The sequence below is a fragment of the Perissodus microlepis genome, chromosome 20 (genome assembly GCF_051167445.1).
Source record: "Perissodus microlepis isolate ML-2025 ecotype Zambia chromosome 20, ASM5116744v1, whole genome shotgun sequence".
In the NCBI taxonomy this organism is placed as follows: Eukaryota; Metazoa; Chordata; class Actinopteri; order Cichliformes; family Cichlidae; genus Perissodus; species Perissodus microlepis.
Window position 1 is genome coordinate 28169122 of NC_140480.1, and position 12486 is coordinate 28181607.

The 12486-nt window shown below is 38.3% G+C and overlaps 1 protein-coding gene across 1 annotated transcript; it reads left to right on the forward strand.

Annotated features, from left to right (window-relative positions):
* The first annotated feature begins 651 nt into the window (after window positions 1-651).
* ormdl2 (ORMDL sphingolipid biosynthesis regulator 2) lies at window positions 652-10620 on the forward strand. Its single transcript, XM_084916804.1, has 4 exons — window positions 652-737; window positions 5101-5274; window positions 8706-8857; window positions 10037-10620. The coding sequence occupies exons 2-4, from the start codon at window positions 5101-5103 to the stop codon at window positions 10170-10172; spliced, it is 462 nt and encodes a 153-aa protein (XP_084772930.1). The 5' UTR covers window positions 652-737; the 3' UTR covers window positions 10173-10620.
* Window positions 10621-12486: the final 1866 nt, after the last annotated feature.

The window sequence follows — 12486 nt, forward strand, 5'->3', positions numbered from 1 at the left end:
TGTAACATGACAAAGTGGTTATTTGAGTCACTGTTACCTTGCTCTCAGATTAAAGGAGCCTGACCACTATCCTATCCTTCTGGCATCAAGAAGGAATTTACCCACAGAGCTGCTGCTCACTGGATATTTTCTGTTTTTCAGACCATTCTCTGTAAACCCTTGAGATGATTGTGTGTGATAATTCCAGTAGATCAGCAGCTCTGGAAATACAGCCTGTCTGGCACCACATCAAAGTCTTTTACCTTACCTTTTTTCTGCATTCTGGTGCTCTGGTCGTCTTGACCATTTCTACATGCTCAAATAACGCCGTTGCTGCCGTGATTCTTAATTACATTGATGTGTTAAGAAGCAGTGGAACAGTTGTACCTAATGAAGTGCCCGGCGAGTAAGTGTATAAAGGTTTTTTTTGTTTTGTTTGTTTGTTTTTTGTCCATGTGCGTTCCTGAAAGATGATCTGAAAGCTTCTGCATGCCTGCAGCCACCCTGATATCTAGGTAGTTATATGGGAATTAACAGTAGCACTAAACTGTGGCCAACACATTTACTGGGGCATCTCGGGAATTTCTTGGACAGCTGATCTTTAGTGTACCTCTCACAGTTTTCCCCTTTCACCTGTTTACCTGCCGTTGTTAAAGACAGGCTGGAGTTTTGACAGAGGAACCAGTCCAGCTCAAGCGAAGGCGGGGTTAAGAAGACAAAACAAGGAATTTCCTGGTGAGCTACGACAACACAGGAAGGTAAAGTTTTCTCCGGTGAAATGTAGCGCTTTAAATCTAGAAATACCACACGAGCTAGATTTATTACTCACCGCACGACGGAATCGGTTTACGTCCTCGGTGCTTACGTATCGTGTGAAACGATTAATTGTAATTAAAGTACATTTAAACTGGTGTTAGCTTATCAACCTGTAGGTAGCGGCTGTTAGCTAGCCCGCGAACGTCACGTGACTCGTATTTAGTTAAATAATATACTCGAAAAGTCTGAGCATTTTCTGAAAGGTTGTCTGTGTTGTTCCTGTGGTATATTTAACACTGTTCGAGTCTAAGGAGTCTGAAAATTGCGGTGAGACGGCTGAATGTTGGCCCACTGATGTTGGGGACGGCTAAAAGAGGAAGCGCGTGTTTTGGTAACCAGAAGAACTCAGTCGGGTGGAGTCATTTTTCCCCTAACCTCAACATGCTAGTTATGTTGACCACATCTAGCATGATAAGCCTTTGGTGCATCTACTTGAGAGGAAGCGTGTATTTTGGCCACCAAAACAAAATTCGTATTAAGTGTTTTTTTTTTTCCACCCAGCGCTTTTTCCCAAACCCTCATCATGCTAGTTGAGGCTTTGGGGATTGTGTGCATTTGAAACTGTCATGCCTGCATGACTTTGAGTCATCTGCACCAACAAAGTGCTGTGTTTGCAATGTGACATATACTCTGAACTTCTTTAATTTAAATTTTAAATGCCCCTGCAGAGCATGTTTTTTTTTTTAAAAAAAAAAAAAAAAAAAAAAAAAAAAAAGATTAACGCGAAAGTTGCACAAGAAAGCCCACTCTGGAAACTAACTGGAAGTTAACGAGATTATAAACAAAAGGCAAATTGATACACTTGACTGAAATGTCAAAGTAGGGTTATTCCATCTCAAATCGTCACTTTTTTGTAATATTTCTTCGTTAAATCAGCTCCGATTTGAGATTGAGATCTAAGGCAGTGTTTGAATATGGATATATAAAAAAAATAAGACGAAGGTTTGAAATGCTCACTCGCCTCTGTTACCTTGAATTAAGATCTCTGATTTGATAAAATACATTTAAATATCAAGTAGTCCTGCAAAGTTCCACATGAATAAAAAATCACTTTGCAAAAATTAACTAGTGAGAACCTCTGAATGGTATGCAGTTGAATTTCGCAATAATGCAAAATAAAACTTTTTAGCATAAAAAAGTCACAGAAATGAAGACAATGCTATTTTCATTCAACTGTCATTGTGGATTGAGCAGTTTTATTAGAATTCTTGCAGCACTTATTCTTGTACAAAAAATTACAATCAGTAATTACATTCAGTTTGATGGTAAAAGAGGCTAGTGAACATTTTTTACTTCTATCTTTAAAATTTTTGAGAGATTCATGTTCAAACATTGCTCAGGTTTGAAAGTCTGAATATGCTAGAAGCATGTTAACGAGCCATTTAGCTGGCTTTGTGGAAGAAGGAAAGTTTTGGGGGTTTGTTTTTTTCCTACCAGAAAACATTGTATAGCAGGTTATTAATAATTTGTCACATCTGAACTTGAATTTGAGCCAGACATCGGCCAGGTTGGCTGATACTACAGGTCAGTGGAGAACAGTTTGAACTGTTAGGAAGGCAACAATAACTTAAAAAACAAGTTACTACATCCAGAAAAGCACCTCTGAATCCACAACACGCAAGAAAACAGACAAAGACACGCTGTGGAAGAGAGCAGGGGATTAATAATAACGAATAATTAAACACAGAGAGGTGTTGCTGGTGTTTTGGTGTGGGGGTGTTTTCATGCCACATTTCGGTTGATTTGTGCCAACTGATATGGTGGCTCTGAAAGGTCAGATGCCCTGCAACCTAAAAAACACCAGTGAATAGCAAAATGCTGCAAAAGCACACAAAAACACAAAGGTTGAATAATGCACAACAGAAATTAAAACCAAAAAAAATCCAACTTGTAAAACACAAGTGTTTTGGGGAAGACAAAATGACAGAACAGTTGCGAGATTGAATTCCAGTGCTTTTTCTGTGCTTGCGTAGAATTTCTCTATTTGCTGATCTTTTCTTAAGTTGTGTTGCATTCGACCTCTCAGGGTCGCTGTAACAGAGCATCATTTAAATGACATAAGCAACCTTGATAAGGATAAGCAAAAGAGAATGTACCCCTCTTCTGATAGCTGCTTCCAGAAAAACTGAAAAGAATCTCCAACTGTTTTTTTGAACACGACAAAGAGTTCACTGTACTCAAATGGCCTCCAGAGTCACCAGATCTCAATGCAAACACCAGCTTTGGGATGTGGTAAAAAAATGGAGATTAACATCATGGATATGCACCTGACAAATCTGCAGCAACTGCAGGAAGCATCACGTCGGTATGAACTCAGATCTTTGAGGAATATTTTCTAGCACCATGCTGAAATTAAGTCACAAAGAATTAAGGCAGTTCTGAAGGTGAAAGGGGTCCAACCAGTATTAGAAAGGTGTGCCTAATAAAGTGAATGGTACATGAATAAAGTGAAACCAAGTGAAGGGTTTTTGTATGTGAATAGTTCATATAATGTGAGCATTTTCAGGACTTTTTACAGCTTAAACAAAGAGGAACATTTGGATGATGATGAATGTGTAATTTGTTTGTAGTGGTCTATCTTGTTTCAGATCAGATTGGGCTGTATAGGAGCCATAAACCACTGCTTGAAATTTAGACTTCAAGAAAGAGGGACTTCCCCAATTAAATGCCTCCCACAGGGGGGATTTCTACACTTTGGTGGGTTATAGCCAGTTCTAGATATAATACAACCTGAAAAAGACTGATTTCAGAGGTTTCAACAGATAACCGATAACCTGAAGCTTGTGGATTTGAGTCATTGTTGAGATATTGGCTTCTCTGAGATGACCGAAAAACTTTTTTACCAGTGCTACTGTAAGTGAGCTAGCTTACTTCCAGTAAAAGGAAATAATTAATGAGTGTCCACTAAAACAAAATAATTTCACAGAGCATGTCTTCAAAGGCAGGGAGAAAAAAAGTGTTAATAAGATAAGCAGATGAGCTTCTTTACACATTATTAGGCTGTTCTTGCTCTTCAGTGCCATAAGTAACTTCTAATTGAAAAGTTTATACTTGTTACCTGTGTGAAGTTGACTGGGCTTAATATTATTAGATTCAATTAATTGTGTGGGGGATTTTCCCACATTATAAGTGCTATATTTGCAAGATTACGTCACATACAGTTTGCACAGTCCTGCACTGATGAACTAAAATTAGTTTGATATCCCTGCTTCTTTTTATATGAATGAAATGAGTAGCTAACATGGCAGAAAACATTTCCATGAAAAAATATGGACCCACTCCTTACCTCCTCAAAATCAGGGAAATATCTTTCTAAAATAATCTAAGCATATTATGAAAGTATTTAAAACAGTCACAGACCCTTGGAGGTCATAGAGGACATAGTGGGAGGGTAAACATTTTGTACTTTTTAATTGGTGTGTAATTTTATCTCTTATATTGAAGAAGTTATAAAATATACAAAAATAATTTGAATTAAAATAAGGATTTCATCTCTCTCCCTACTTAGCATACTTCATGCTGCTGTAACTTGGAAAATGTTGATAGTATGAAAGTAACATTTTGCATCAAATGTACTAAAGTGATTGTACAAAATGAAAAAAACCCAGCTGATTCTGACAGGTCACATGGGATTGTTGTTGGTTTTTTTTCATGGAATGGCCCAGAATAAATTAAAAGTATTATTCACTGATTTAACTTCCTTTTAGCTGCAGAGCAGATCAAGATCTTGACGTTATTGTTGTCTATATGAAAGGTACAGCAAGCAAAACTCAGGAACGAACAATGTACTGAGCTTGAGTGCAAAGGTTGTAGTCAGTGCTGTAATGTAAAACTTTTTGAAGCTTTTGTTGCATAAACAGATACCTTTGTTGCTAATTGGCATGTTGATGTGAAGATAAGATTTACATTAGGTATCCCAAATATCTGGAAATTCCTGTGTTACACAAGCCAAACCATTAAACAAAATCTATAATAAAATAGCATAAATAAAGTAGACTAGCTGAAAAAAATAAATACAATATGATGAGCTCAAAAATATAAAAATGACCTAAGAGAAAAAAGTTCTGTAAAATATAATAAAATAATAAAACACAACATAAAAAGATGATTCGCAATACAGCAACAAAACAAAAAGCAACTGAAATTAGCCACTGTTATAAAATTACTACTGTTTAAATTGTCCAAGTTTCTGCTTGCTTACGTCTCGAAGCTGGAACTCTGTGGGGTTAAATGTTTACATTTGAGTGCTTCTGAAGCATGTAGGTTTTTGTTTTTTTTCCATTTACATTTTCTTTCCTTTTCTAGATGAATGTGGGCGTCGCTCACAGCGAGGTAAACCCCAACACACGGGTGATGAACAGCAGAGGGATATGGCTCACCTATCTGCTGCTCACTGTCGTCTTGCACATCGTCCTGCTCAGCATCCCTTTCTTCACTGTCCCGCTGGTCTGGACACTAACTAACGTCATCCACAATCTGGTCAGTAAAGCCTAAACAGCTGTGCTGTGTAGAAATGAACATTTTCATGCAGTTCATCAGTTCATTTTTCTTTTTTTCGTGAGCCTAGTTTCAGTTTTTATTTCAGTTAACTAAAATCTTTTTCCACACTTAGTTTCAGTTTTTACGTTTCAGCCGTAAAAGGTTGATGGGCTGCCGGATGGGCAGGCAGCGTGGACACGTCTGTGAATGTGATAACTCGAGAGCTTCAAATTGATGGTGTAGCTACTAAAAATCTCTGACAAGTTCAGATCTCAGTGACCTCAACCTACAGGTCAGAGGTCAAGTTTTCTGAGAGTCTCCTGAACATGATGGTCGTGTCCAAATTCATGGGCTGCATCCTCCTGAGGACCCGCCCTTCGCGGCCTACGTGGGCCAGGTCCTCAGAAGGTCGGGTAGGCCGGAAGTAAACGGCTGTGAAATTGGACGGTCTTGCCTTCAGATTTGTGTCAACGCTGTCTCGGTGGAGTTTAATAAACTCGACCATCTGCTCCTTGCTATCTAAAATATAACAGCACACTGGCGTAAATTCTCGACCATCTCATACTTCTGTTTAATCAGTTTTCGGTTTGACGTTTATTCAGCTGTGTGAAAACCAAGGAGGAACCAACCCGGGGGATTAATAAAGTTTTATTTTATGTAACCTAATAACTTTAATCTCAGCCAAACCGATTTACTCACGAACAAATAAAACACTGAAAAAAGCCAAACAAGAACATTTTTAGGTTATCTAAGTGACTTATATATTACGTTTAACCTGAGTAGCGAAAGACCGCGATAATCTGAAAAATGATCTGCCGGGAGTTTGCTGCTCTCAGCGGCTCTAGTGACCCTCGAGCTCCCGGCTAGCTATCGAGCTGGTGGATAACAGACGTCTCCGAAAACGTCAGAGCACTTTTGCAAATATGCGATGTCTTGATAAACCGAGCAGATATTTGAAGTTTACAGACCCACATTCTCGCCTGAAAATATGTTAAACATTTATTTTGTGACCCAGAGTAATAAGAGTAATATTAAAAACTTAGTAGCCGCCGCCATTGTTTTACAACTGGAATTGGCTGGGCTGCGCTATGAATTCTGGGATATGGTGGGCCACGAAGGATACACCTGACCCATCCTTTAAATTCAGGGAAAAGGAGGACGCATTTGTCGGTTGCATTCGGAGGAGTGTACGACTTTGGACAGCCTTCGTCGCGTCGCTGTGACGTAATCGGCCTACAAATGCAGCCCATGAATTTGGACACGACTAATAACTGTGGGACAAGTCGACATAGGATTTTTAAATTGATACCATAGTTGTGTACTAGGAGTCTGAGCGTTATCACTGGCAGTTGCTAGTATTTGTAGTCTAGCAGTCTAGCAGGTGACAGGTATAGATACAGATAATATCAGAATCTAATCTGATTAATTCATAATTTAGCTTCTATATTTTGTGAGATCATAAAAACATCACAATATTAAACAATGCTATTACACTAAACTGACAAATAGATGACAGTAAAACCTTTTGGTATATGACATCGAAGACAGTGGACACTTGCATATTTAATCAGCTTTTCTTCAGTTTTATCATGACTTGTGCTGACATGTTTTTTGTGTGGCACCCCCACCTAACAATATTGCGTGATCCTGGGATGTTATTCCATTTTACATGCTGAAAGGTGGCATTGTCTGTTTTACTGTAGGGTGCGTATGTGTCGTAAAATATCGGTTTATCTGTTTTCAGGTGAAAAGAAACTGAAATTGTGGTCACGCTTTCATTTGCATTTAATCTGCAGATCAGCATACAGCACTACTTTCCTTAACACCTCCCTCCCCCAATATCAGTAAAGCGTGCTGGTGTCCAGAGTTAATGAGAAAAGTACAACTTTGTGAAGTACCATGATCTTGGTTGTTCATAACAGTGCTAAACAGTTTATCAGAAGTCGTCTGCTTCAGAGATAAAATTTTTTTGATTTTGATATGCTAAATTCAAATCGTGTACAGTTGTTATTTTTTTTAATTTTTCACCAATTTGCTGCTTAGATGAGTTTTTACTTATAAATTGTAAGCTTATGTCTTCTCATCTGTTTATAGTTTTATATATTAATACAGTTAGGTCCATAATTTGTTGAGTTAAGACTCAGTTTTTGTAGTTTTCTCTGTACACCATCACAGTGGATTTGAACTCAAACAGTGATTGAAGTGCAGACTTTCTGGGGTTCCAGAAAACTGCATTAACTGTTTAGGAATTGTTGCAATTTTTATACATAGTTTGTGGATGTTTCCGCAACAAAACCAAATTATTTATCGCTGTAAAGCCTGAACCATTAAGTACTTGCCAGAATATTCAATCGTTTTGAAACTGGAGTCTTTATTGATTCTTCTGAGAATTTAAAACAAAGCTGAATAAAAATGTGCATTATGAGTTTTAATTTGGATATTTTTTTACTACACCTGGCTTTTTCCGATCCCTGTAGGATTATCCATCACACTGATGATGTGTGATGGATAAAGAGATACGAAAGAATTCAAATATGATGCACTCTGCATTACAGGGTGAAGGGGATCAATAAAAGAAAGTATTTACTTAGTACTAAGTTTACATGCATTTCGCTGGTACAATTTCCATTGTTTACAGTACTTTATACAGCATATTGTGAAAGAAAACTAAAAAAATTACTTGTGAGATATTTTATATCTAATATTTTAATATGCTTTAAGAAAACATGTAACTTTACTGTGTGGCATTAGATTTCCTGCTACTAGAAAGGTCAAATCTAAGGTCAGAGTGGAAGTTGAAGGGTCAAATTTCAATGTCACATTTGAAATCTGTATAAGAGCCCAACTTCATCAACTTTAGATGAATGGTTTAGGAATAATGACGATTTGGTCTAAGAGGCAAGCTGGTAACATATCATTTAAAACTGGAGCCAACCAATGTACAGCATCATTTTCAGTTCCAGTGACTAAAAATTAGCTAACACTGGCAATTGTTTCAGAATCATTTTGGCTTTACATCAGTATGATTGAAAAGCTAAAAACCAGCTGATTCACTGCTGTTGTTGAAAGTGTATTGGTTGTTGTTTTAATATCTCAGGGAAGCGCTGTTCTTTAAAAAACAAAACCAAAAAAAACACCAGTTTTGCAGTGCACATCAGACAAAATGTATGTTGTTTTTCTTTTCCCACGGTTTATACTTCAGTGTGGTTTGCACCTGGGGGAGGTAATTTTGCTCTCCACAATACTGCTCTTACATGTCAGAGCTGGGAAAATTTGTTGGGTCACTTCCAGGGTTAATGAAAACATCAGCTCTCCGGGCAGTGACTGAAATGTCTCCTTGATTCGTAGTTGCACTTGAACTTGCATGGAGTATTACTTCTTCTTCCCCCTGATAATGTTTGTGGATGACTGTTGTTATGTCTCCTCCACAGGTGATGTACCTGTTTCTGCACACAGTGAAGGGCACTCCCTTTGAAACACCAGACCAAGGCAAAGCCCGTCTGCTCACGCACTGGGAACAGATGGATTACGGTGTCCAGTTCACATCTTCACGCAAATTTCTTACCATCTCACCAATTGTTCTGTAAGTACATACACTGTTCACAACAGAACGCCACAGATAGCTTACAGTTTCACTTTCATTAGGATGAGTAATTTAACATGTAAAGGTTGCATAACTGCTGTCTGTTATATGACAACAATTTAGGCTTTTAACCGCTTTTTAAAGGATTTGTTAACAATGATCAGCCGACAGAAACAGAAATATCAGCCCAAATAGCGACTGGCTACCCCAAGAATTACCTGTTGCCCTTATTAGTGGCTAGAAAGTTAAACTTTGCTATGTTCTTTAGCCAACATGAGTCCTAGTCCTATGTGTTTGTGTAAAGTAATTAAATTAAAAAATAGTCTGCTTTTATAATAAATAAAAGATTTGGCAGTTTAACAGCTCTCCAAAGAGTAAAAGTAAAAAAGTACACCAGTTTCAATATACTTTTGACTGCAGTTGAGCAAATTAGTAAGCCAGCAGGGATGGTAGTGAAAGCAAGTGAAAGAAAACAAATCTGTCAACTCACTGTTAAATCCCCTGTTTTATTCTGTGACTGTTTTTTTTTTTTTTCCTTTTGGATTTCAAAACCATAGTTAGGGACACTCGGGAAAAGCAATTTGCATGTATTCATTCATGCTAACCACCGCTACTGAGGTTCAGTGAAACTAAGAGGAAAAGGTCTGAGGTGATAGACGTAGGCCGGTGATTCCCAAAGTGTGGGCTGTGAAGGCATGGACGATAGGGCATGAGAGGTCATTTATAATAAATGCAGTTTTTTTTTTTTTTATCCCAATAATCCCATTGAGACTCAAGAGAAATGAATTGAGAAAACTGCAAGAGCTTTATATGATTTTATAGTAGAGGTTAAACTTGCAACATCCCCTTTTATAGGTTGAATCCAATGATAATTCTTTTGGCTTTGGTTCCAGAAGTTTGTTAGAATTTTCTTTTTGTTTTTAGATTTGTAATTTTGTTTAAAATTGTTGTGATGAATATGAGTTTCTGGGATTGAGGTTGGCCAAAAACTTAAACGCTAAAGCCAAATATTCTCATCTGCAGCCTGAACTTTCTGTGTGTCATGTACTTTTGTTTTATCGTGTGTGTGTGTGTGTGTGTGTGTGTGTGTGTGTGTGTGTGTGTGTGTGTGTTATAATCCTGAAGAATTCATGTTGATGCTGATGCTTTCTTTCTCCCTCACTCTCTCTTTCTTTACAGATATATTCTTGCAAGTTTCTACACAAAATACGATCCTACGCATTTCCTCATCAACACGTGCTCCCTCCTTAGCGTCCTCCTCCCAAAGCTGCCTCAGTTTCATGGAGTACGGATATTTGGGATCAACAAGTACTGACAGAACACTGGATTTTAACCTTCAACACTGGACTGTTTCAATTTTAGAGGCTGCAAAAGAAGAAAATCTGTTTAAATGGTCTGAACATGTACACATTGTTTGGAGTATTTCATGAAAGTTGCTTGCAGCCTGGTGAAAGTAAATGCACTGCTGCTGTTTAATCAAAGTAAACGATGACATTCCCGATGTAAAGGCCAGACATGTTTGCTCTTGTCTTGGAGAAAGAGCGTATTTATAACTGCACTGCTTTCACGTGTAGCTTTTCTACAGATGTTGGTTGTTGTCATGAATGTAAATGAATATTTTTGATTCATGTTGCAAATGGCACTTGAAAGTTTTCTTTTTCTTAATTTACTATGAAGGATTAACATGCAGCATGCATTTACATGCCCATAATAATAATAAACATTTTGACATGATAAACATAATCATGTAATGTTTGATTCAACAGCAGGGTGTCTGTTATCTTTATTTCACAGAATCTAGTGGGAAAAGTGCAAAATCTCATTGTACAGAGGTGTGCAGGAATCAAATCCTGCCAAAATCTCTATTATAAACGATCAATTGTAGGTCAGTGTACAAGCTCCGGGGAAATCCAGACACTTTACATGAAGCAGCCATGTGGGGGCCATCACAGAGATTGCAATATACTCGTATATCCAAGGGATTCTCCCCCTTCCACATGCACCGTGGTCGCGTTTGCATTGCAGCGAGGTTTCCCTGTTTGTGACGTTCTTCGGGGAAGTTGCAAAAGAAAAAAGAGCGACGTGTGAATGTGATTACACTGCCAAACAGTGCCTGGGAAACACATGCAAATAACGCCAGCTGTTTCAAACAAGTTGTGTAATCGAGTGTAATCATTTGCAAAAGTGGTATTTGGGTTGTTCCCTGTCTCCAAATGTTGTGAGGGCAGACGTATAATGTAAAGACGCCAGAGATGGAATGCACAGGGCAGTCGGGTTTAAATGTCAAAATGTCCCCAATACATCAGAAATGGCTCACTGAAACTAGAGAGTGGGAGAGAAAGAATGAATACAATGTTTTAGCTCTAACGTATACTTAAAGCTGCCTGATTGAAGATAACACTGTGTGGCTTTAACAGCAAGTTAGGTCCACTGCAGTTTTTCCCTGTTCTGTTTCCACTTTCAGTTTATTGTGAAGTTAGTAAAACCTTGAAGATACGTACCGTATATTTAAACCCTTGACTCAACATTGCATATGTAATGCGAGTGTTTGCCAGTCATGACTAGATTACATAGAAGGGTGTGTGGCACGATATGTCGGAAGTAATGTGAAGATATGAGAAAGGTCGCACATTCTTACTTTACAGCTGAGTGGTGGTTTCTTTGAAGTTAAGGTCATATTTTAACAGATTTAAAGATGCCCCTTTAAATGCGAACACCAGCGAAAATCATTTGAAAGATGCGTGTTTCAAAGTGAAAATACTGTTTTGCTTGTTTTGTTTCTAGATAAGTGAGGAACAACAGAAGATATCGTGTCTAAAGTACATTTGAATCTGCATACTGGACAAATGAATCACTCGACAGAAACGACAAAAACACAGTTTCTGCAAATGTTGTTTGATTCAAATCACTCCGTTGTTGTCTGCAAAGTGGGTTTGCCGCTATGACAGGAGTTACCAAAAGAAGCATCAATGATTTACAGATAGAATCTACTTATCCAATTCAGGTTGACCGAGGGGCTGGAGCCCATTCCAGGTACCCACAGAGCAAAAGGTGTGCTACAACCTGGGCAGGTCACCAGCCTGCTGCGGGGCTAACAGCAGGCAGGTTAACTAGTGTTAACCCAATACCACTACATGTCTTTGGACTGTGGGAGGAAGCTGGAGTGCGGGGACAACATGCAAACTCTACACAGAAAAGCCCTGCCAGGTGCAATCCACCACCTGATTTTATTTTCAAAAAACTGATCTGATCTTTAGTAAATCAGTTGTTAAACCTGTTGAAATGTGACATGGTTGTCAAAAAGAAGCGGGACAGAATTGGGCTCCGACATCAAATTGGTGGAAAAGAAGTATTTTATTAAAACAAGCAGGTCCTCTTAAAAGATTCCCATGCTAATTTCATTCACTGAAGTCATGGCATTTTGACCAGACCACCAAACAAACCTGGCACCAACACAGCACCACAAAACTGCTGTGACCAAATTCAAACCGAAATGTGGGTTGCTTCCTAAAAGGCATCAAGGTAGAACTGGCTCTGTACCAGGACGGGGATAGAGCTGGTAGAAAGGCCACCTACTAAACAAAAGTGAATAGAAGTAAACCAAGAAAGACAGTAGCACAACCTAAATA